Raw genomic sequence first — 26568 nt, forward strand, 5'->3', positions numbered from 1 at the left:
TTATCGGTACATGTAAGAAATAAAAACAGTCCACTGTTGCACATTTTAAACAAGTTATTTAAATAAGGTTAATAGTTTGAACGTTGGGTGTTGCTATAACGTAAAGATGAACCTGAAACACTCTCCATCCACCCCTTCCCCCCTTCTCACAATGATAATGATATTAATATTACACATAATATTGCCAAGCTACTGATGGCACCAAAGGCACAAAAAATAGAAACCAGGCAAAAAAAAAAAAATGATAGAAAGCAGAAAGGCAAGTGGGCAAAATGAGTGGTTTTACACTAAGATCAGAGAGAAGTGTCTGTTTAGTTTGTCAAGAAAAAGTTGCTATAATGAAGCTTAAAGCAAAAATGAAGATTAACCAAAAATATTATTTTGATTACTTAATGCCCAAGAAAACGTGCTCATACTATTTCTAACTCCTTTTTCAAAACCAATCTTACGATAATACAGCATGCATGTTTTAACTAATACAAGGGAAGCTGGAAGCAAGTGCAGATAAACTTTATTAAATAAACAACTAACAAACACCGTCAAGGAAAGAACCAAAACCTAGAAAAACTATAACCAAAAAACTAGACCAGTGCAAGGCTAAGAAAACAATATAAATGCAAGCTACTCACAATACAAACACAACAACATAACAGTAAAACAACCACCATACTCAGCAACTGAGGAGGGAAAACAGAACTTTTTTAGGGGAACTAATCAAGGGAACACATAGCAAGTATGCACAAACACAGGAGGTGATTACAGTCTACAGTAGAAGTCATTCAAAAATGTGAGTGAGGGTACTTTCTGGTGGTCTGGGGGAGAATTACCCTTAAGGTGCGGCTCCTGAAGTACCCAAATCTTAGGAGGGCCTGGATCCCTGGGTCAAGCAATATACCTACTGGTGCCAGAGGGAAGAGCATCTACCATGGTGAGACCAGAGGGGGTGCAACGACCACATCGAAGCAAGAGGAGGAAACGACAGGGGTGTGGTCGAGTATCAGCTGTAGATGGACACCAGACAGGAATGGCCGAGTGGGTCCAGTGCCACTGGCCCACGACCCTGGATGAAGCCATGCAGCTGGTGGAGGATCACATGATGGTGAGCACTGGTCCAGGTGTCCCCCCTTTCCCTCGCACTCACTCTCTCCCTCTCTCTCCTACTCCTTCCTCTCTCTCCTACTCAGCTCCCTAGAACCAAGGTGCAGGGGCCTCAAAACTGGCCCCCCAAACCCGTTTTCCTCTCCGCTGTTTCTCCCCCTTTCTCCTTCACCTCTGATGTCTCCTCTAACTCTCTCGCTCTACACTCTCTATCAGCTTGTGCCAGTAATGATTAAATTCCAGTAGCAAAAGCATAAAGTGGAGGTGGTGGTTAGTCCTCGCCTCACCCATTCAATAATTCTTGGGAAAACCGTCCAGGGTTTCAGGCATAACTGAGGGAAATGTTTGTAGATAGGTCCTGCAGTAGTGAGGTGCGGTATGGAATGTGTGCAGTGTTGGATTGAACTAATTGTAAATTGGTGATTTTAGGGGCCCACGGTGGCTTAGTGGTTAGCACGTTCGCCTCACAACTCCAGGGTTGTGGATTCAATTCTCGCCACAGCCGTGTGTGGAGTTTGCATGTTCTGGGTACTCCAGTTTCCTCCCCAGTCCAAAGACATGCTTCAGGACATAGTCCAGGCTCTTGTCATATCAAAACTGGACTATTGCAATGCACTACTCTCGGGCCTCCCAGCCAGCTCCATCAAACCCCTTCAGATGATTCAGAATGCAGCAGCACATCTCGTCTTCAACCAGCCCAAGAGAACCCATGTCACACCCCTCTTCATCTCCCTCCACTGGCTTCATGTAGCTGCCCATATCAAATTCAAGGTCTTGATGCTCATGTACAAGACCTTGTCTGGAACAGCAGCCTCCTACCTCAACACTCTCCTGAAGGCTTACGTTCCCTCACGCAACCTGCGATCAATCAATGACCGATGCTTAGTAGTGCCAACTTAGTGTGGCTCAAGGCCCTATCCAGAACTTTCACACTATCTGTCCAGCAGTGTTGGAATGAACTTCAGAACTAAGTTCATTCTAACTTCAGAACTAGCAGAATCTGCCAGTATCTTCAAAAAACAGCTAAAGACCCACCTCTTCTGTGAGCACTTAACTAACCCCTAAAAGAAAAAAAAACTTACTCTGGTTCTTACTCCTTGACTCTGCACACTTTGCTTCTTCTAGAACTCAATTAAAGATCTTGTATAGTAGCACTACTTGTATTGTTCTCTGTTTGATATATCGCTTTGCTTGTATTTCCTCATTTTTAAGTCGCTTTGGATAAAAGTGTCTGCTAAATGAATAAAGGGTGATTGGCATGTCCAAAGTGTCTGCAGTGTATGTGATTGTGCCCTGTGATGGATTGGCATCCTGTCCAGGGTGTGCCCTGCCTTGTGCCCCATGCTCCCGGGGATAGGCTCCAGGTTCCCCATGACCCTTAAGGATAAGTGGTATAGAAAAGGGATTGTTAGATGAATGGTGATTTTAGTAAATGAAAATATGGCTGTACGGATTTGTGTATTGGTAGTGCTGTTATATCATCTTGAGATATTACTGTAGCGTATAAAGTTTACTTGTAGTTATGTTTAATATTTGTCTATTTGCTGGTTGCAGATAATAAAGTTTTGAATTACATTTAGTGTGTAGACTTTTACTGTAGTTATTCAAGTTTTTCCGATGTCACGTTTCTCTAATAATGGAAATGGTATGAATTTGTTATATTCAAATATGTGTAAAATAATAATGATAATAAATAATAAAAATAAAAAATGTATTCAGTAAAGCTAAGCATCTTGTGGGTTTTGCTCATGGTTCTTGTCCTGGGGGTTGGAAGGCGCAGTGAGTACTGCTGTGCTTAATCGACAAGCCTCACAAATAAGGTGTCCAATTTATCAAAACGTGTAAAACAGGTTCTAATTTTATGCCTAAGAACTGCCAGTATGCACTACAGAACTGACATTGTACATATGTACGCACAGATGAATGTGATGGAAAATCCTACACATTCTAAATTGCTCTGCTTCTCAATGTTTATATAAAGGAACACGCCCAAAGTGCCATATATGGAAAAACTTCCTTTTAAACGAGTGAATTTACGGCTACTTTTGTGCATTTTAGTGCCCTAATTACATTTGGAAAGCCTGTGGTGGCATGAAAATCCCTCATAATGCATTGTTCCACTGCTGCATTTGGAAATGCAATGTACTGCAGTGTGAGCGGTATGTAAGATGTGTCATCATTTGGCTCAAAGATGGTGTGATGAAAGATGAAATGCCAAACCAACTCCAATTTCTTGCCAAAATGTTTCCTGCTTATTAAAAAGCAAGTTCCTCCCTGCAAAACTCTGTGTGCTGAATCTTCAATCTATAAAGGTCAGCCATTGTCTGTGCCATCCAGATCAGTCTTTACACATGCTATTTATATGATTTTACTCATGACCAGTGCATCAACCCACTTGACTGGGTTGAATAACACCTACACTGGGTGTTCAGGGGTTCTAACTGGCCACCTCCCACTCACCATCACCCATGTCTGCAACATCAGAAAACACCTCACTGCTCTGTGCTCTTCATTAATGAATGGATATGTCTGTATTTCACAGTTCATGATGGTGGTGTCTGTTCACGCCCCTGGGTGCAGGAATGCAGGCCAGAATAAAGCTCCCTCACCAGTCCCTGGTATTTTTCATAATATTAAAAGCATATTAATTAGCCTATAATTTTATATAGCCACAGAATGAATCGAAACTACTTTTAAAGTCTTAAAGATTACAAATGCTATCACTCTAAGCTCCCCCATGAGCCTTTTGCACAGGAGGTCCTGGCTTGTGGTTTGATGATGATGATGATGATGATGATGATGATGAAGCACAAACTACAACCACTCTTGAAAACCAATACAGCTTGTGTACTGTATTTCACATTAACACAATCAAGGAAATGGTGGATGCGCTTCACAAATCCATTCTGATTGTTTGAAAAAAAAACCATTATCATACCCTGAAATTGTGCTGCTGAGCCAAAAGGGACAATAAAGGCTAGAACAAAAGGTGAGGACTTTCTCTCTCTCTCTCTCACTCACTCACTCACTCACTCACTCACTCACTCACACACACACTCTATTATTCTATCAATCTAATATTATTAATTATAGTCCAATTATTAATGCAGGTAATTAATGCTATGCCTACACCTACACCAAACCCTAATCTTGACTTCACTAACCAAAAGGAAATCTTTTGGGTATTTTTTTATTTATTAAATAACCACAAAGTTGAAACAGTAACATATTCCTATCCATCCAAGATATAAAAACATGCCCACCCCCAAGCACCGCACATACACTTTCCATCTCTCTCTCTCTCTCTCTCTCTCTCTCTCTCTCTCTCTCTCTCTCTCTCTCTCTCTCTCTCTCTCTCTCTCTCTTTTCTCTCTCTCTTTGGGCCAATTAAGTGCTGAATGTTTATTTAGCTGCTATATTATGCTGAGATTCAGACTACTCACCTGTCACTTGTTAAAATTCTACTGTTGTCTTTGTTTTTTGTTTTTTTTTGTTTGTTTTATCCCAGCTTAACCACAGCTGTACATTTGGATCTATTTAGCTTAATTAAGGCACTATTTTTGTGACATGGCAGTACATCACTGTATTTGGTGTTTAGTTTCATACATTCTAGTATGACTACATTTTAAGTCTTAATCTTCCAAGTGTAATGTTCTCTGGATTCGTGTACAGTACGGTGGCTTTGGTCAGTAGGTGGAGGCACAGTATAAGAACTTGGGAATGGGATGTTCAACCAGCACAAGGTTACGAGAAGCTCTGTGAGACCTTTTGTCAGTTTGCAAATGAAAACTCACTATATTTAGGGTAGCTGAAATTTCATGCAGACAGATTCTCTGGGTAACTGTTTTATAAGAGACCTGGACTGTAATTAAATGCAAGTAACTGGTTTAGACAAGCAACTGTCAGACAATATTCCAAAAGTACTACTGAGAAATTAAATATTTTACTACATTTAGTACAACCAAATGAGAAAATAGCTATTTGAAAAGCAAGTTAAATGAGTAAAGATATTTAACAGTCATTCATTCAATTACAGTAAATTGTTTGTCCTGGTCACGTCTGTGGTGCTTTTGGAACCTATTCTGGGACATTGGCTGTCATCCCAGTCCATTGGAGGCCACCATACACACACAAACACAAGTTGGGGCAATTCAGTGTAGAATATATTTAGCCTATTCAAAACAAATATAAAAGAGAAAGTGTGAAAAAGGTAGGTAATATTTAGCATTCTTCATCGTTATAAATCCTCAGAAACTTAAAGCCAACTCAATGACTAGCTTGTCCTAAAGTTCAGACTCTGGAAATAATTATTAAGAGATGGAACACTCTAATAAAATGGTGCAAATTCTTGTCACTGGTGTGGTACACTCTATTATATACAGTTGTGCCCAAAAGTTTGCATACCCCTTTGCAGAATCTGCAAAATCTTAATACTTTTATCAAAAAAAGCGATCATAAAAATCCCATGTTGTTGTTTTAGTTCTGTCCTGAATACGATATTTCACATAACAGATGTTTACATATAATAGAGAAGAAAAGTCAATAGCTGAATTTATTTTTAAAAATTACCCCATTCAAAAGTTTACATACCTTTGATTCTTAACACTGTGTGTCGTTACCTGGATGATCCACGACTGTGTTTGTTTTGTGAGAGTTCTTCATGAGTCCCTTGTTTATCCTGAGCAGTTAAACTGCCCACTGTTCTTCCAGGTCCTGCACATTCTTTACTTTTCCAGCATCTTCTGAATATTTGACCCCTTTCCAACAGTGGCTATATGATGTCGAGATCAATCTTTTCACACTGAGGACAACTGAGGGACTCGTACTATTAGCCTACATAAGGTGCAGACATTCACTGATGCTCACTGACAATATATTAAGAGCCAGTGGTGTGTAAACTTTTGAACAGGATCATCGGTATAAGTTGTTAGTATTATTGGGAGACATGTAACTATCTTATTTAGCATCTGAAGGGCGGTACTGAATGAAAAAAAAAAAGCTGTAAATAATAACAATTTACACTGTCTTTATCTTGTCTTGTGGGCTATATGTAAACATGTTATGAAATATCTTATTCAGGACAGAACTAAATAAACAACAACATGGGATTTTTATGATCTCTCTTATTTTGTTAACAGTATTAAGATTTAGCAGATTCTGCAAGGGGTATGCAAACTTTTGGGCAGAACTGTACATATCTACTGTAACATTACTGTGTATCCTTTACATAGTAATGGGATTGATTTGTAATTTTTAAATGATTTAAGGTGCATAATTGGACCTTCAGGACCACGTTATCGAACTTTTATAGCAAGAATGCATAGGTACACTACATGCACATTTCTAGGTATCTTTTATTAAAAGACACACTAAAGGTACAAAAGATCTCAGTGACAAGGGAAAAGTACAGTTTAGTGCCCTAAAGTGTTCCGCACGATGGCGAACATGCCATTAAAATTTCTTCCTGTTTCTGTCGACTCTGTTATTTAGTGATTGAAAATACAGTCAAAATAGCATGGACAATTTTTATGTAATAATTGCTTAATCATATCAATACCAATCCATCATGGCTCGAATGCCACAGCCTGTTTGAGTATTGTTGTTGACCATGTGCATCCCTTCATGGGCGCGATTTACCCATCTTCTAATGGCTACTTCCATCCTAATAATGCACCATGTCACAAAGCAAAAGTCATCTTAAAGTGGTTTCATAAACATGATAATGACTTCAAGGTTCTTCAGTGGCCTTCCCAGTCACTGGATCTGAATCCAATAGAACACCTTTAGGACGTGGCAGAACAAGAGATTCACAGCATGAAAGTGTGCCTGAAAATTCTGCAGGAATTGCATGATGCTATCATGTCAACATGGGCCAAAATCAAGGGAATGTTTCAAACATCTTGTGGAATCCCTGCCATGAAGAATTGAGTCTGTTTTGAGAGCAAAGGGATTCCCTAAACAGTATTAGTATCGTGTTCCTAATAAAGTGCTCTCTGAATGTATATATTTTCCTGCTGTTTCTGGGTGGATTATTTTATTAAACGTATTACCACATTGAGAATTGTAAACATACTTTAATAGTTCCCTTGAGTCCAGTGCAACCTGATGCAATTTTTAAACCAATGCTTGGACAGACTCCGAGAAGACGCACGGTGGAAACACCTTTTATTATAAATCTTTTTATTAGCCAGGGGTTTATGACCCACAATAAGATTTAAATATGCTTAAAGCTGTTAAATATGTTTAGCTGCATTTAAAAGACAGATGCTGTAATTAGGGGAAATATTCCCCTATAAAATTCCCCTGGCATCCTTAATTCACAAGAGAAGCAAATAGCAGGATGCATCTGCTTAGGGGGCATGTCTGCCTTTTATTCACTGGTTAACATTTCATTAGCGCTACTTGTGCTGTCTTTCATAGGAAACGCTGTTTGGCTGGTGGGGGAGAGTAGCACGGCACAGTGGAGCCAGCCGTCTTTCTCAACATCATTTTACAGAGGAAACGTCCACTGGCAAGTGAGAGAAGTAGACATACTAAGAGTGAGAGTTGAATGACTGAGAACAAGGCCTATGATTCCAAAAACTCCTCTGTATTTAAGTAAAGTTTTGATGAAATGTTTTCATTATATAATAATTTTCAATAATGTTTTGACCAATGAGAAATTGAAGAGGGCCGAAATTAAATTATGTTTAGGATATCTTATCAATGGGTTTTTTTTTTTTGTTTTTTTTTTTTGCTTTTGTTGTTCTTTATGAGATGTTCTAACATTTCAAATACATTTGGTGGATGAGCCCCCTGTTGCTTTATGTGACTTTGACTGCTTTATTATATTACGTGTTGCACTACTGTTGCACAGATAAATAAATAAAAAAAGTTCATGTTGTGCCAGAGCATCTCCAAAATGGGAGGTCTTGTGAGCTGCAGTGGTTAGTACCTACCAAAAGTGCTCCAAGAAAGGGCAACTGACAACAGGGTCATGGGCGCCCAAGGCTCACTGATATATGTGGGGAGTGAAGACTAGCTCATCTGGTCCGATCCCACAGAAGCGCTACTGTAGCACAAATACCTGAAAAAGTTAATGCGGGCTATGATAGAAAGTTGTCAGATGGGGCTGCGTAGCAGCAGACCGGTCCAAGTGCCCATGCTGACCCCTGTCCACCGCTGAAAGTGGTAGAAAATGGGTAGGCTTGCTTGGTGAGCGTTCAATAAAATCTAAGACTAATAATCCTTGTTTTTTGCTCTCTGTTTTTTTCATTCAAATCTTGGGTGTTGGTTTGCCTTTCTTGTTTAACTTTCAGTCTCTCCTCATAAATATGACCATCATAAGACTTTTTAAAAATTAGGTCAACATTAGCAGTTTCTGCCATTTTGTGCCAACAAGTAGCTAAGCTGCTATCTGAATAAGTAAGTGACAGATAGCCAGCTAGAATTTTGAACAGCAAATCTCTTAAATTAATGCAAATAATCAAACTAAACTTTATACTTGCAATTGTAATTATTTACAAATATTTACACCACTAGTGCAGTCTCCACGAGATACTGACTGATGCCGACATATTTAGGTTTGAGATGTCAGTCATGCTCGTTACCATTTCAGTGATTGGCAGTTGGTTATGAAGTTTACTTCTGGAGTGGCTTCTGGGTGGGATTTAATGTTCTGTCCAATGTTCTGTCCCATTAAAACACATATGTGAGATTCAAGTAGACACCCAGAGAAGCATGGTATCTCTGAGAAAAAGTTTGCATTAATTCAATGGACAGTACAATATTGCGTGAGATATTTGATTCATGGAAATGTTGACACTTTCATAAACATTTCATTGCCACATTTTAACACAGATAAACCTAATGCAGAATATCCATACTTTCTTAGTCCTCTTTTCTTTCATATGTATGTGTTAAGACAGTGTTCATTACTGTCTTTAAGGATTTATGATAACTGTGATTTTGATCTACTCTGGAGCCAGAAAGCACTTTCCATTTGGAGCTGTATTTTTCACTGAAAACTGCCACCAAACAATCACCCCTCTCCACATCATCCCCTCTGATTGGCCCCCACGAAACATGTCCAAAGAGCACAGGACAAACAAATGTGGACCCTGTCCCCAGCAACAGTCTTAATGATGTCCAGTTAAGCATGACAAATATTGCACAAGTGGATACAGAAGTTACAGTCTTGTAGTGCACATAAATTTATATGGAAAGATTTTCTTTAAAAGGCTCTTAGATATTAATAGCACACAGCCATGTGAAAATGGACAACAGATTGTATGATCTAGAACATTTTAATTATTGAATATGCCATATATTTAGTGACTTAATTGCTTTTACAGTGCATGTGTAATCATCATATTGGAAACGTGTATATACGCTTCCTTTCCCAATGAACCTGATGCTATTTTTAGGAGAATGCATGGACAGACTCACAGAGTTGAAGCACTGTAAAAACAAGCACACCTTTTGTAGGGTGTATGACCTACAATAGGATTTGCGAAGCTGTTGGTGGTCTGAGTATGGGTTAAGGGGAATATAACCCCGTGTTTTAGGCATTTACAGCCAGTAGTGTTTGATTCTTTGAAATGTGCTGTCTCTTAAAATGCTCACCATGTGCTTTCTCACAAGCACATCCAGTAGGAAATGAGTGAAAGCTCAAGTACAGATGTTTGCTTGATTTATTCGTGCATTTAGAGTTGCTGCTGAGAACTGTATTTATTTTGCTGTATTTGATTCACTATCTCACCAGACATTTTGAAACGCTATGCCTCATACTCATACCTTTTAAGCGTGCTGCTTTATTTCTCACTAATGTAATGGGCAAATTATTTAAGATTATTATTTAAGAACTATATTTGTTTTTTTTTTTCTTGCATATATCACACTGACAGTATTGATGAGATCAATTCCAGTGATTTTATGTCAGTACTCCACTGTAAAAAGGATTACAGAAAGTCCAGGTGAAATGCAGACTGTAACATATTATACATGTTGAAATTAATTGAGTTGTATAAGGATATATTTGAACAACCAGAACAACCTTTCACAATCTTAGAAATAGGTTTTCCATTATCCATCATCTTCTGAGAACTCTGGAAATTATTCTATAGGTCTCCAATATATTTCTAGTTTGTTCCAGTGCCACATCAGCCTTCCCATCCTGTTTCCTGCTTCTGCACAGCCTTATTTGTCTCATATGTGTACTTAAGAGGGGTGACCCTGCTTTGTTATTATGCAATTTATCAAACAGAGAGTTAGCAAGAGAAAGAGAGAGAGGGAGAAGGGAGGGAAGAACTTCAGGGAAAACAACCGCCCAGCTACCAAACGCTATTTTTAAGAACTGGCTTGAGCTTGACAGACTGAGCTGAATTTTAAACACTGTAGTTCAAACCAAAAGCAAACAGCAAAAAAAAAAAAAAAGGATAATGAGGTGATATTTAATGATCCATCCTTTAATTTCTCATGATGTTTCTCTTGTTCCTGTTTGTGATCCTCATCAACTGCAATTATTTGGTGAACTACTGAGTCATGAGCGTCCTGATTGTACTTACTCTACTTGTGCTGTGTGCGGCCAAAGTGCATTTTGGTCAGGACAGTCCAGCATGTCCTCGGAAAGGTAAGTGAACTATAGCCTTCATTTTAGCTGCTGCTCTTAAAAACAAATGAGGAAGATGATCTGGCTGTTACTTTCAGTAGTCACATCCATTTTATCAGCAATTGGTGTCTTATATAAAGGATCACCAATTAAAATAACTTTTTAATATACTCAATATGGGCATTGGTAGCTCAGTGGTTCAGATGTTGGCTTACTGATCGGAAGGTCATGACTACAAACCCCAGCACCACCAAGCTACCACTGTTGGCCCCTTGAGCAGGCCCTTTACCCCCAACTACTCAGATGTATAAATTTGATAGATGTAAGTCACTCTGGATAAGGGCATCTGCCAAATGCCTTAAACATAAATTTAATATGAATGTATATCAACTACTTGTTTCCAAAGTCAACATAGTGTCTTGAACTGCTCCAAAGTGACTGCTAATCAGTAATCTGTCTATGGCAACTGTAGCTGTAGTTACTTGATAAAATGATTAAGTGCATCTTGCATTTATAGAACTTCACTCTGGGATTAATAAAGTGATATTTCTATTTTTTATATATTGAGGTTGGTATTAAGATGAGTTTCAAATGATCAGATTGGTTTTGTCTATTAGTATCTCAGTGAGATTAAAACCACTGACAGGTGACGTGAATAACATTCATTATCTTATTACAATGGCAATTGTCAAGGGGAGGGATGTATTAGGCAGCAAGTGAACAGTCAGTTATCAAAGTTGATGTGTTGGAAGCAGGAAAAATGGGCAAGCATAAAGATCTGAGCAACTTTGACAAGGGACAAATTGTGATGGCTAGACAACTGGGTCAGAGTATCTCCAAAACAGCAGGTCTTGTGGGGTGTTCCTGGTATGCAGTGGTTAGTACCTGTCAAAAGTGTTCTAAGGAAGGACAACTGGTAAATTGGCCAGGGTCATGGGGACCCAAGGCTCACTGATGTATGTGGGGAGTGAAGACTAGCCCATCTGGTCCCATCCGACAGAAGAGCTACTGTAGCACAACTTGGTTAAAAGTTCATGCTGGCTATGATAGAAAGGTGTCAGAATACACAGTGCATCACAGCTTACTGTGTATGTGGCTGCGTAGCTGCAGATCGGTCAGAGTGCCCATGCTGACCCCTGTCCATACCCAAAAGCGTCTACAGTGAGCACATGAGCATCAGAACTGGACCATGGAGCAATGGAAGAATTTCTCAATGACAAAGAGTTCAAGGTGTTGATTGGCCTCCAAATTCCAAAGATGTCACTTTGATCGAGCATCTATGGGAAGTAGAAGTATGACAAACAAGTCTGATCCATGGAGACCCCACCTCACAACGTATGGGACTTAAAGGATCAGCTACTAGAGTCTTGGTGCCAGATACCACAGCATGTGTTTAGAGGTCTTGTGGAGTATATGCCTCCATGGGTCAGAGCTGTTTTGGCAGCACAGGGGGAACCTACACAATATTAGGCAGGTGGTTTTAATGTTATGGCTGATCGGTGTACAATGTTATACCAGAGGTTATGTTTCATGTTGTTTGTTTTCAGAAGTCCTGGCTTCAGGTAGTTTGCATCTAGGGTCCCTGATACCCTGATACTTTTAGCTATGCTCATCATAGCTGGTTCAATCTTAATGTTTTGAGAATTCTCTTTTAAATACTGAAAAATCTGTAATAAAATCTAAGCAAGGACATCGGTACTCTTAGTTTTAAAGTCACTTTTATTTTGTATTGAAATAGTAACAAGTCCAGGAAGAGCAGGAGAGAGCATGTGAATGTGTGCTACAAGGAGCAAACGACTAGCAGACTGGTTATTGTACAACCCCAATTCCATAGAAATTGGGACAGTTTGGAAAATGCAAAAAACAAACAAAAAGAGTTATTTTAAAATTCAATTCGCCCTGTATTACACATTATTAACACATTATTTGATGTTTTACTTTGTGAATTTAATTTATTTTTGAAAATATACACTGATTTCAAATCTGATGACTGCAACACACTCCAAAAATGTTGGGACAGTCGATTGTTTACCATCACCTTTTCTTTTAATAACACTTATTATGCGTTTGGGAACTGAAGACGCCAGTTGTTTAAGTTTCACAAACGGAATTGGGGAAAATTCCTCCATTATGCATTGCTTCAGCTGCGCAACTGTACGGGGCTTCGTTGCCTTATTTTGTGCTTCATTATTCACCACTATCAATCGTAGACAGGTCAGGACTTCAGGCAGGCCATGCTAGCACCCGCACTCTCTGCTTAGGCAACCATGCGCTTGTAATCCGGGCAGAATGTGGTTTGGTGTTGTCCTGCTCTGGATTGCAGCATATGTTCCTCCAAAATGTGTACATATCTTTCTGCATTAATGGTGCCTTCACAGATGTGCGAGCTACCTATGCCATGGGCACTGATACACCCCCATACCATGACAGACGCTGGTTTTTGGACCTGACGCTGATAACAGCTTGGATGTTCCTTTCCTTCTTTGGCGTGGAGAACATGACAGCTGTTTTTTCCAAAAACTTTCAAATGTTGACTCATCAGACCACAAAAGATTTGACCGGATTCCTTGAATCTTTTAATTATATTGTGCACTGTAGAAGGTGAAGTGGCTAAAATCCTACCGATTTGTCTTTTGGTGAATGTTGTTCTCAAAGTGTTAGATTATTCGCTGACGCATCTGTTGGCTGATTGGCGAGCCTCGATCCATCCTTGCTCTTGATGGACTAGGCCTGTTTTGGAGGCTCCTTATATACTATGATTAGACGATTGCCTCACATCACCTTATTTCAACTCGTCACATCGTCCTAAATTGCCCGTGTCCCAACTTTTTTGGAATGCGCTGCATGCATCAATTTCAAAATAAATGTTTATCTTCAAAAAAAAAACTCTGCAGTTGATTAGATAAAACATCAAATACCTTTTTGTTTAAATACATGTCAAAGTACATTTACAAATCACTCCTCTTTGTTTTTATTAGCATTGTCCATACTGTCCCAACTTTTTCGGAATTGGGGTAATAATAATGGCTCAAATAACGACTCATCTGTATTCCTTCTTACAAGCTTCGTATTAAAATGTAGGAAAGCCCTGGTGTGATATAGACTCTCAGTAGAATCATGTAAAAAAAAAAAATTTCACAATGTCAAGAAATATACAATGCCCTGCGATGGACTATTCTTGTGTATTACTGCCTCACAAACAGTGGTCCACCATGATTCTGACCAGCAGTGAGTGGTTGCTGAAGGTGATTGAGTGAAAGAATGCATAAAGCGACAACTATCACACAACTACTGTAACAACAGCATTAAAAAGACATGGAAACTGATTCAATCGACGTCATAGAAATTATAGCTATGGAGGGGAGCCAATTATAATTCTGATGGTTTTGTGAATGAATCTTTATTGCAAGATATTTTTATTTAACAATACAAATAGCTCAACATATTCATCATCATTAGCACAGTAGAAGAGGCTTGCATGAAATTAACACAACTATCACACAACAATTGTAGCAACAATGTGAAAAGGCAAATTAAAAATAAAAGTATTAGAAAAGTAAATCAATAACAATTATTAATAAGTCTGATGGTCTTGTGAATGAATGTTACCTTATTGCAAGGTATCTGATATCTGTTTTTCTTTAACAGTATACATAATGATATCAAAATTTGACTAATTTGATGCTCATTTTCCCTTAGAATCCTATCCTGGTGTGCTGACCTTGAACGTGGGGTCAGAGGTCATCCTGGGATGCAGGGGCGATGTCACTGTGGATAGCGTCCCATTAGTAATGAGTACGAAACGCAAAGAGAGACTCAGGAGAAGAGGAGATGTAACTAGCCATTGGAAATCTCAAAAAGCCAGAGAGAGTCCTGGTACTACTGGAATACACAATCTACAAACTGAGAACTTTGCCACCAATGGAAAACACAAACTTCAAACTGCAACTGGAGTATATGCTAAAGTTAGTGAATCTGTAACCACTGCTAACATGGCTATGAGCTCAGCAAAGGTGCAAATGGGAAGTGGGCAAGGTTTGCAGGCTGTTAATCAGTCCACTAAACCCAACAGTGTGGGCAGAGTTACAGAAGAAGGAGGGGCTTTTAGCATAACCCTGGAAATGGGTTTGAGCACTGAGAGGAGTACCAGCACAGAATATGAAGAGGATGAGGACTATGACGAGAAGGTGGAGGGATTGAGAGTGACCAGGTCCATTAAGAGGCAGGCACGGTGGACCCGGAATGGTCAGCTCATGCGAGAGCGTGTGGAAATTGGTGGGGCTTTGAGACTTCCTGCGCTTCGGTTGACTGACTCAGGGAACTACAGCTGCTATAGGAGAGGCAAACTAGTTTCATCGGTTAAAATCAGTGTTGGCAGTAAGGAAACATAAGTATACACACTGACATATTGATGAGAAATGATGCATACAGTGAGGGGGAAAAAAGTATTTGATCCCCTTCTGATTTTGTACGTTTGCCCACTGACAAAGAAATGATCAGTCTATAATTTTAACGGTAGATTTATTTGAACAGTGAGAGACAGAATAACAACAAAAAAATCCAGAAAAACGCATGTCAAAAATTTTATAAATTGATTTGCATTTTAATGAGGGAAATAAGTATTTGACCCCTCTGCAAAACATGACTTAGTACTTGGTTTAAAAACCCTTGTTGGCAATCACAGAGGTCAGACGTTTCTTGTAGTTGGCCACCAGGTTTGCACACATCTCAGGAGGGATTTTGTCCCTCTCCTCTTTGCAGATCTTCTCCAAATCATTAAGGTTTCGAGGCTGACGTTTGGCGACTCGAACCTTCAGCTCTCTCCACAGATTTTCTATGGGATTTAGGTCTGGAGACTGCCTAGGTCACTCCAGGACCTTAATGTGCTTCTTCTTGAGCCACTCCTTTGTTGACTTGGCCGTGTGTTTTGGGTCATTGTCATGCTGGAATATCCATCCACGACCCATTTTCAATGCCCTGTCTGAGGGAAGGAGGTTTTCATCCAAGATTTGACGGTACATGGCCCCGTCCATCGTCCCTTTGATGCGGTGAAGTTGTCCTGTCCCCTTAGCAGAAAAAAAACCCCAAAGCATAATGTTTCCACCTCCATGTTTGACGGTGAGGATGGTGTTCCAGGGGTCATAGGCAGCATTCCTCCTCCTCCAAACATGGCGAGTTGAGTTGATGCCAAAGAGCTCCATTTTGGTCTCATCTGACCTCAACACTTTCACCCAGTTGTCCTCTGAATCATTCAGATGTTCATTGGCGAACTTCAGACGGGCATGTATATGTGCTTTCTTGAGCAGCGGACCTTGCGCGCGCTGCAGGATTTCAGTCCTTCACGGTGTAGTGTGTTACCAATTGTTTTCTTGGTGACTATGGTCCCAGCTGCCTTGAGATCATTGACAAGATCCTCCCGTGTAGTTCTGGGCTGATTCCTCACTGTTCTCATGATCACTGCAACTCCACGAGGTGAGATCTTGCATGGAGCCCCAGGCCAAGGGAGATTGACAGTTCTTTTGTGCTTCTTCCATTTGCGAATAATCGCACCAACTGTTGTCCCCTTCTCACCAAGCTGCTTGGCAATGGTCTTGTAGCCCATTCCAGACTTGTGTAGGTCTACAGTCTTGTCCCTGACATCCTTGGAGAGCGCTTTGGTCTTGGCCATGGTGGAGAGTTTGGAATCTGATTGATTGATTGCTTCTGTGGACAGGTGTCTTTTATACAGGTAACAAACTGAGATTAGGAGCACTCCCTTTAAGAGTGTGCTCCTAATCTCAGCTCGTTACCTGTATAAAAGACACCTGGGAGCCAGAAATCTTTCTGATTGAGAGGGGGTCAAATACTTTTTTCCTCATTAAAATGCAAATTAATTTATAAAATTTTTGACATGCGTTTTTCTGGATTTTTTTGTTGTTATTCTGTCTCTCACTGTTCAAATACAACTACCATTAAAATTATAGACTGATCATTTCTTTGTCAGTGGGCAAACGTACAAAATCAGCGGGGGATCAAATACTTTTTTCCCTCACTGTAAATCCTCTGGTGTCATTCTGGTGACTAATACACCACCCAAACACTCTTATATCTCTCATAGTCCCTCCAGAGAGACCTACCCTGTCATGCTACAAGAAATCCCACATCAGCAAAATCCGGTGTGAGTGGATATCTAGACAGCCCATCATCCCACAGCCTCAGTGTTACATGTTCCTCAGGAAAGGGTGAGTGAGTGAGTGAGTGAGTGAGTGAGTGAGTGAGTGAGTGAGTGAGTGAGTGAGTGAGTGAGTGAGTGAGTGAGTGAGTGAGTGAGTGAGTGAGTGAGTGAGTGAGTGAGTGAGTGAGTGAGTGAGTGAGTGAGTGAGTGAGTGAGTGAGTGAGTGACACAGACGGTGTCATTCTAAGTAGATGATTAGGGGTGTCAGAGCTGATGTATACTTCTGCAAGTGCATCTCTGTGTGCAAGTCAGGACATTGTGTGCAGACGTTTGCACAGGGTGAAGTTTTCACACAAAAAATGAAACCTTGCATTAATATCCTAAATAGAAACCAATTGAATTCTCACTGAAACTATTTCTAGTGTTTCAATTCCTCTGTATTCAGTAGTATGAGTGGCTCATGTACTGAAACAATTCAATTTAACTAATGTTTAAATCCACAATTATATCAGTCACCGAATGCTTTAGTTTGCATTTTTAATTTTTTATTTAATTTTTTTTTTTATTTAAATTGGGCTGCTGTGGTTCACATTACCTGAATTTTTTGTTTGTTTGTTTGTTTTGTTTTGCTTTTTACACATTTTTTGCAATCACATGAAATTTTCACCAGACATCAGTATTAATTCAAGAAATCCACACATATAAAGAATTCACAATATTAAAGTCTATAAATGAAGTTATGTGTAATAAAGGGGAATGGTACAAGAAAAAGTATTCAACACACTAACTGAAATGTATTTAATACTTAGTGGAGAAGCCTTTGTTTGTTTGTATGAAGAAATTAATGGGCCGCAGTATTCAGGTGTGATTTCGGCTCATTCTTCTAAACATATTGTCTTTAAATCTTGTTCAATTGGATTCGAGTCAGGTGATTAACTGGGCCATTCTAACACCTTGATTTTTTTCTCTGAAACCAATTGAGAGTTTCCTTTCTTGCATGCTTTGGATCATTGTCCTTCTGGAAGATCCAACCACATCTCATGATCATCATCCTGGTGGATATCAGCAGATTCTTCTCAAGAATCTACCGGTAAAGGGCTCCATTCATCATTCCTTCAATTATATGAAGTCTGCCATGTGATGAAAAACAGTCCCACACCATGATGCTTCCCCCTCCAAACGTCACTGTTGGTATAGTGTTTTTAGGGTGATGTGCAGTGACGTTTCTTCTCCAAACATGGTGTGTAGTATGACAACCAAAAATTTCAATTTTGCTCTCGTCTGACCAGACTACACTCTCCCTGTGTTTCATAGGCTTGTCCAAATGAGTTGTAGCAAACTTTAAACAAGCTTCAACATGCCTTTTCTTTAGTAATGGAGTCTTGCGGGTGAGCGTGAGCAGTGGAGTGCATTGCCTATTGTTTTCTCTGTGACGATGGCACCTGCTGCCTCCAAGTGTTTCTGGAGCTCTTTCTGAGTGGTCCTTGGCTCTTGGGCTACACTTCTGACTATTCTTCTGACTCCCTGGTCAGAAATCTTGTGAGGAGCTCCTGTTCGTGGCCGGTTGATGACTGAGTGATGTTGCTTCCACTTGTGGATAATGACCCCAATGGTGTTTACTGGAGGATTCAGAAGTTTTGAAATACGTCTGTATCCGATTCCATCAATATTTTTCGCAATAAGGTTGCAAAGGTCTTGGAGAAAGTGCTCTTTGCTTTTACTTATCATGAGATGTTTCTTGTGTGACACCTTGGTAAAGAAAAGCCTTTTATAGACCATCAATTTATTAACCCAGCTGATATTAATTTGCACATATAGGAGGTATAATTACTTACAGATTTCAGCTGGTCCCTTCCTTTACCTTGCCTTGGAGAACTGCTTTTTCTTAGCGCGTTCAATACTTTTTTTTGCTGTCATTCCACTTTATTACACATAACTTCATATATAGACTTTAATATTGTGAAGTCTTTATATTTCTTGAGTTAATACTGATGTCTGGTGAAAATTTCTTGTGAATAGCCTCACAGGAAATATATTTACTGAAAAAAATATTGACGCATTCAATACTTATTTCCCCCACGGTTACTGAGCTTTGAAGATTTTTTGCATTATGTAAAGAAACCGGCGTTTAAAGGGGTAAAATTTTGAAATTGAATGAATGTTTGATAGTTATGATCAGAAATGATGCTGGTAAAAAAATTGAAGTCAGTGAAAGTGAAAAAAAATATTCATATATAATATTTCTATGACAGATTTTTGACATGGACATTTTTGTCCTTTATGGACCTGAGTGGTAGGTGTTTTTTTTTGTTGTTTTTTTTCATTTGACACTGCATAAAAAATATGAATGCATCAAAATTAATGTTGTAGTTAATCATTGACATAGCAAAGACTGTAACAATCAATATATACTATTGATTGTTATTATATTAATATATATATTATATTATTATATTTTAATATGTAATATTTTTATGACAGTTTTTGGACATGGACATTTTTGTCCTCTATGGACCTACAGTATCTCACAAAAGTGAGTACACCCCTCACATTTTTGTAAATATTTGATTATATCTTTTCATGTAACAACACTGAAGAAATGATACTTTGCTACAAGGTAAAGTAGTGAGTGTACAGCTTGTGTAACAGTGTAAATTTGCTGTCCCCTCAGAATAACTCAACACACAGCCATTAATGTCTAAACTGCTGGCAACACTCCCTCATCTTCTTATAGCCTAGGCCATCTTTATGTAGAGCAACAATTCTTTTTTTCAGATCCTCAGAGAGTTCTTTGCCATGAGGTGCCATGTTGAACTTCCAGTGACCAGTATGAGGGAGTGTGAGAGCGATGACAACAAATTTAACACACCTGCTCACCATTCACACCTGAGACCTTGTAACACTAACAAGTCACATGACACCGGAGAGGGAAAATGGCTAATTGGGCCCAATCTGGACATTTTCACTTAGGGGTGTACTCACTTTTGTTGCCAGCGGTTTAGACATTAATGGCTGTGTGTTGAGTTATTTTGAGGGGACAGCAAATTTACACTGTTACACAAGCTGTACACTCACTACTTTACATTGTAGCAAAGTGTCATTTCTTCAGTGTTGTCACATGAAAAGATATAATCAAATATTTAAAAAAATGTGAGGGGTGTACTCACTTTTGTGAGATACTGTATGTGCAACTTTTTTGAATTGACGCACAAGGGTTAATATTTTCACATTACTCCACATTACTTTTGGTACTGTCCAGTCGTACTTAAATCTTGGCATCAATGCACAACCGATTAATCTGTCTAGTTATGCTATGATGTCCCACTGCTCAGCTTCTGCATTTCTTTTAAATGATTTCTCTTCATAATCCAAAAGAAAAAGGAAAAGAAGATTTCAGGACTCAGTGGTCAGATACACACAAACAACTTCTTATAAACGTAGCATTAAACAGAACTGACAATATTATTGTTATCTTTGGTCATTCTTAAATTTCAGATAAAAAGGGACATTAGACTACAGTGCTGGATCTAATAATCATTGTCACTGCATTCGTATGTTGGAAATGTACTGTAACCCCACTAAAGCAGCTGCAACTATTCATTCTCTTTCTTTTAAGATTGGAGAAGATCTCCCATGTGAATTGTTCATACTCTGATGCATGCTCCTGCTGTCAGTGTGCGTTACCCAGTATGGAAAATGACAGAAATGTATATACAGTTCAACTATGTGTGACCAACACAGCAGGCAATTCCACAAGTTCTACATACAACTACATTCCTCAAAACATCAGTGAGTGTGTGTGTGTGTTGGGGAGAGGGGGTATTGTCATATTTGTAGTGTAGATCTGATTATAATGCTATTGTATGTTACTGGTTTAAACCTATCCCCTCTCTCTTTTTCTCTCTCTGTATCATAGTTAAGCCAGATCCTCCAGTTGAAGTTAAAGTGAAGCCAGTCAAGGGTGAGCCTCACATGTTGAATGTCTCTTGGTCGTCACCTACCACCTGGATGTGGGACTTGTTCTACACCCTTCGCTTCCAGCTTAGATATCGTCCTCTACATTCCAAACAGGTAGAATCAAGGTGTGTGTGTGTTTGTGTGTGTGTGCGTGTTCTCATATTCTACTTCTGTGTATATTTGTATATATACTCCAGCAAAAAAAGAAACGACCTCTCACATTCAACTGCTTTAATTTCCAGCAAATTTCTTAACATGTGTAAATATATGTATTATCATAAAAACATTCAACAACTGAGACATAAACTGAACGAGTTTCAGAGACATTTGATGAACAGAAATGGAATAATGAGTCTCTGAACAAAGGGTGGGTCGATAGCAAAAGTAACAGTCAGTATGTGGTGTGTTCACCAGCTGCTTTAAGTACTACAGAGCATCTCATCCTCATGGACTGCACCAGATTTGTCAGTTCTTGCTGTGAGATGTTACTCCACTCTTCCACCAAGGCATTCACAAGTTCTAGATCACGTTTGGGGGGGACACATGGTTACACGTAATTTTCCACTGCAAGGACAACCTGCTGTCCTTCCGTTCTCCCTGTAGCACCGTCTTAGGCATCTTACATTACAGACATCTGCAGTCCTCATGCCTTCCTGCAGCAGGTCTATGGCATGTTCACGCAGGTGAGCAGGAACACTAGGCATCTTTCTTCTGGTGTTTTTCAGAGTCAGTAGAAAGGTCTCTGTAGTGTCCTAAGTTATTGTAACTGTGACCTTAATTGCCTACCGCCTGTAAACTGTTTGTGTCTTAAGGACTGTTACACTGGTGCATGTGCAATAATTGTTTATGGTTCATTGAACAAGCAGGAAATACATCATTTGAACCCTTTCAGATTAAGATCTGTAAAGCTTATTTGGATTTTACAAAATTATCTTTAAAATACAATCTGAAAAAGGGTATACAGTATAAGAGAACCTTACATACAAATTGGGGTAAATATACAGTCACATAATCTTAAAGAACCAATATGTTTATTTGTGTGTGTGTGTGTGTGTGTGTGTGTGTGTGTGTGTGTGTGTGTGTGTGTGTGTGTGTGTGTGTGTGTAGTATCAGCAGGTGGTCTTGGAGAGTAGAGACTGGTTGATTTTGGATGCTCTGCCACACACTGACCACGAGATTCAGATCCGAGCAAAAGACGAGTATGAAGGGCACTGGAGCGACTGGACTAGTCCTGTGCATGCACACACATGGACATGTAATTACAGTGCATATACATACATGCAGTCAACTGCAGAATTATGACACAAGTTCAAAATGATTATGCACAACAATTCAATTATACATCCAAATCCCAAATCCATGCAGAAACTGTTGCAGAAACACAAAATCTCTGTTTTGCAGTGGCCATCTTTGTCTCTGAGTATATCATGAGACAAAGAGCCATAATATAAGCAAGGAAGGTGGGTGTGCCCTGACAAATGCAGCAGCATTCTAATGCCTCTAGACCTCGGAGGAGACAGGGCTACCTGTGTACATCTCAAAAAACACCTATGGTGCTAGAGAGTGGCTGTAGTGAGAAGTGCAGAACATGGAAAGCAAAACTCATAAAGCACCGGTTTTCTGGGGTGAGGGGAACATGGAAATAGGTGTCGTGCAGATCCATGAACATGAACCAGTGAATCCAGTGCTCTCAAAGGACATCAACATGAAATTTAAAGAAATTGATCGTAGAGGTTATTATTAATTACATAAACATGCATGTACAAAATAGTTCCCTTTCAAGAATAAAAAAAAGAATGAGCGAGAGAGAAAAGTATGAGTGAGAGAATTCAGGAAGTGTGTTACGCCTTGCTCCCATTTCATCACGGGGAACAGTGCACACTTTCTGTGTGAAGTGTCTAGGTGTGGAGGATGCGAAGGCAGCCCTCGAGAGGTTTGACCGTGCGCACTGTAATGCCTTACTTTAGGCAGCTCCGCTCGCGACTCGATTTCTTCTCGGAAGCCGAAGCGAATTGGGTTTCAGGTCCGGGGGATCTCTTATGGATCCGGAAGAGGAGCCGGAGACGAGCGCTGCTCTATCTCTTGCTCTGTCTTCCAGGTCCAGCTCTCCACTGGATTTTGGAGCTCGCGTCACGAGTCCTCCTTCCGCTAAGGAAAGCAAAAAAAAAACAAAAAAAAACCCCACCTACACACACAAAAATAATAGTAATTCCTCTCCAGAATGGTGTGCTAAAAACTGAGAGCAGCATATAAAGAGTTGCTTGAAGTGATTACTAAGGCTGGATGAGCTTTTTTCTCCCCAGTGAAAGTAAATCCCTCACACTGCTGAAAACTCCCCTTTTTTCCAGAAGTGCATGACAAAATATCAGGCTTCTCAGGGTAAACCATTCATAAGCCGTATTTATAACCCCACGATGTTAGATTATTCGGGGAATTATTGTGGGGAATGAACGGCATGGCTATTTAGCTATGCTGAAGTTGGAGGAGGTGCTTGCAAGCTACCTCTCTCCATTGACGGCAGGTAATTTAGGGGGGCAGGCTTTGCCATCCAAGCCACCGTGTAAGGCCACTGTGGCATTGGTGGGCAAGGCCTATGCCCTATGCAGTAGTAGTCTTGCTTGTGGGTCACTGCAGACAATGACAGTGTTGCAGGCATACCAAGCAGACCTGCCGAGGGAGCTCGACATATGGCGGCATTCAGCCAGTTGCTTCCCTGTTGTGTCGAGTTCACCGGGGCATCCCGTTGGTATGACGGAGTGGGTATTCTCGTTCCCACAGTGTTATGCTAAACGCAACGTGGAGTTCCCTTTGAAAGGGAACTTCTGGGCTACGCATGTAACCCTGTTTACTGAGAAAGGAACGAGACGTTGCGTAGCTTTGTCAAACCAGGGTAGGCCTCTGAATTGCCTCACCGCTTCAGATAATAGAGGCTGACAGCATGGTTCACAGGTGCCATATATATATCATGCAACACGCGTAATTGCCACGTCACCTGATCACGGCAGGCCTATAAATAGGCATGATTTTACATAAGTTTTAGATGCCGGTCGCGCGCACAAGAGTGCTCCCCAAAGTGTTACATGCATAACCCAGACGATTTGTGTGTCAACCACCTTTATATATTCATAAAACTAAACTCTTAAATAAGCAATATATTTAAATTTATACTGTACAGTATACTTTACAGTCCAAGCAGTCCAGTTCAGTTAATACTTGTCTCTGAAAGTTAGCAGTGTTTGCTATCTCTCACCAGATATTAGTGTATTGCATTCCCAGAGTGCACATGATTTCTGGTGGCTAGGAGTCCCTTGGCAGTGAGCCAAACAGATGAAAATAATCCTTACATGCAGTGACGTTATGCAAGCAGGACATTTCTCAATCACTTCTCATGGGAGCTCAGTACTCAAAGCTGTGATATGCATGTTGAAATACATAATAAGGGAAAAAACAAAAGAGCCTCTATGTTAAAACAAACAGATACAACTAATTATGCTAACATGTCAGAAAATCCACTGCAAAATGAACCTTTACCCTGGTATTGCACATATAGTATAGTAGCTTTATAGTATTGTTAATTTACTGTATATACACTCTCCATTTACTTTATTAGGAATATCTGTACACATGCGCATTCATGCAATTGTCCAATCAGTCAGTCATGTTGTAGCATTTACCATGGCATGGCTGTTGGTGTCAGATGGGCTAGTTTGAGTATATAAGAAACTGCTGATCTTTTCAGAGGAGATTGGATAAACTGGTTCAAGCTGACAAGAAGGCAATAGTAATTCAAATAACCACTCTTTACAAACATAGTGAGCAGAAAAGCATATCAGAATGCACAACACATTGAACCTTGAGGCAGTTGGGTTACAACAGCAGAAGACCTCACCGGGTTCCACTCTTGTCAGCCAAGAAAAGGAATCTGAGGGTACAGTGGGCACATACTCATTAAAACTAAACAGTTTTAGAAAGATTAGCAAAAGACCAAGTGACATTGTTTTCCCAAACTTCAACTGTCCAGTTTAGGTTAACCTGTGCCCACAAAAAAAGTTAATTTCCTCATGAGATCAGTGAAATGTACCCACAAAATTATTTCGTATGTTAATCAAAATGGGGACATAAGATAAAAATGGACAGACAAAAGAAGCCACAATATAACATAATTGTGTATGTTTGTCTTTATAGCTCCTGAAATCACTGTTGCCCCTGACGTTAATACCAGTCTGGTAAGTTCTGCCTCTCCAAATACACTCACATACAGACACATATACACACACAGTAGGGAGGAATTAAAATATTGCTTAAGGGTCATAGTTAGGTAGTTACATAGGTTTGGGGCATTAAGGCTAATAGGACAAAATACAACTTTATAGTACTGTCAATTTACTGTCCAGTGATAATGCACGGTAGTCATATCAAGTCAAGTCAAATCAATGGCTTTATTGTTATTTCAACCATATACAGCTGGTACAGTACACAGTGAAACGAAACAACGTTCCTCCAGGACCACGGTGCTACATAAAACACGACACTAACCACATGAGACGACACCGAACCAAATAAGACCTACACATTCTATATAAAGTGCACGTGCAAACACCAGAAGACAGTACAGTAAATATTAAAACAGGACAATGGGCACAGTAAATGACAGTGTAGCACCGACCAGTACACAGTTCTAGTGTGAAAGTGTCAGATATACTATAACAGGTAGTGTAAAAGAGTAAAGGTATAATAAAAACTGGTGTGAATATAAACATAACATATTATGACATAGTATTCAGCAGATTAGCTTGTACCATATATGGACATAGCAGTTATTGCAGTAGCAGCCAGATCTATCAAAGTCTGATCTTCACAATATGTTTGTGGAAGTGTATCATGGCATGAAAACTGAAGCTTTCTGAGGACCTCGGAAAAAGAGTTGTTGATGCTCATCAGGCTGGAAAAGATTACAAAACCATCTATTAAGAGTTTGGTCTCCACCAATCCACAGTCAGACAGATTGTGTACAAACAGAGGAAATTCAAGTCCATTGTTATCCTCCCCAGGAGTCGGGTCAACTAATAAAGATTACTCCAAGAGCAAATTGTGTAATATCATGGTTTGGGCCTGTTTTGCTGCATATGGGCCAGGACGGCTTGCCATCATTGATGAAACAATGAATTCTGAATTATACCAGCAAAGTCTAAAGGAAAATGGCAGGACATCTGCCTGTGAACTGTTCACAACTTTCAAACACCACTGTAGTGTAGAAGCACACACTGGATAGTGCGGAGGAGGTATTAATGTAGCAAGTACACAATCTGCACTCCTAATACATAATAGATATAATAGAACTAATATTGGCTCAGATCACATTTCTTCAGTCATTAAAGTGAAATAGTCCATGTTACTTTGTTTGAAAGTGAGAATACATTAAGGTTTAATTGTGTTGTCTATTTAAGGAGAAAAAGGTTCAGTATATTATCGTTAACTGTATTCTGCAATTTCTGTTCAATTCATTCTTGATTGCATATACGCCATGTCTCTTAAGAGCTGTCTTATCGGCCCACTGTATTAGGAGTCAGATTGGATATTTCCTGAAGGGTCTGGAAGGCCAGAAGTTGAAGTGGGTGAGTATGTGACAGAGATGGTGGATATTGTGTTTATTTGTTTGTGTCCATATTCACTCATGAGGCAAAATAAACCTAACTTGTGTGGTTTTCCTCTTAGAAATGTCATTTTCAAAAGAAACTAAATATTTAATCTAAAACACAAGTAGATCAAA

The 26568-nt window shown here is 39.6% G+C and overlaps 2 protein-coding genes across 3 annotated transcripts in view; both read left to right on the forward strand.

The window, feature by feature from the left end:
- Positions 1-7780, forward strand: part of atp8b2 (ATPase phospholipid transporting 8B2) — an 85236-nt gene extending 77456 nt beyond the window's left edge. The window contains exon 28 of the mRNA XM_053680397.1: positions 7519-7780. The gene's annotated coding sequence lies outside the window, so the exon portion shown is untranslated. The remainder of the gene's footprint in view (positions 1-7518) is intronic.
- Positions 7781-10361: 2581 nt separating this feature from the next.
- LOC108266011 (interleukin-6 receptor subunit alpha) overlaps positions 10362-26568 on the forward strand; it is an 18260-nt gene continuing 2053 nt past the window's right edge. The window contains exons 1-8 of one of the 2 annotated variants that reach the window (XM_047154968.2): positions 10362-10708; positions 14387-15064; positions 16785-16908; positions 20458-20630; positions 20758-20912; positions 21906-22053; positions 24984-25024; positions 26362-26413. In XM_047154968.2, the coding sequence (XP_047010924.1) occupies positions 10621-10708; positions 14387-15064; positions 16785-16908; positions 20458-20630; positions 20758-20912; positions 21906-22053; positions 24984-25024; positions 26362-26413 (1459 nt within the window). In that variant the 5' untranslated portion in view covers positions 10362-10620. The remainder of the gene's footprint in view (positions 10709-14386; positions 15065-16784; positions 16909-20457; positions 20631-20757; positions 20913-21905; positions 22054-24983; positions 25025-26361; positions 26414-26568) is intronic. The other variant, XM_017468946.3, reaches the window with a different exon arrangement.

The sequence above is a fragment of the Ictalurus punctatus genome, chromosome 1, assembly GCF_001660625.3.
Source record: "Ictalurus punctatus breed USDA103 chromosome 1, Coco_2.0, whole genome shotgun sequence".
NCBI classification, from domain to species: domain Eukaryota; kingdom Metazoa; phylum Chordata; class Actinopteri; order Siluriformes; family Ictaluridae; genus Ictalurus; species Ictalurus punctatus.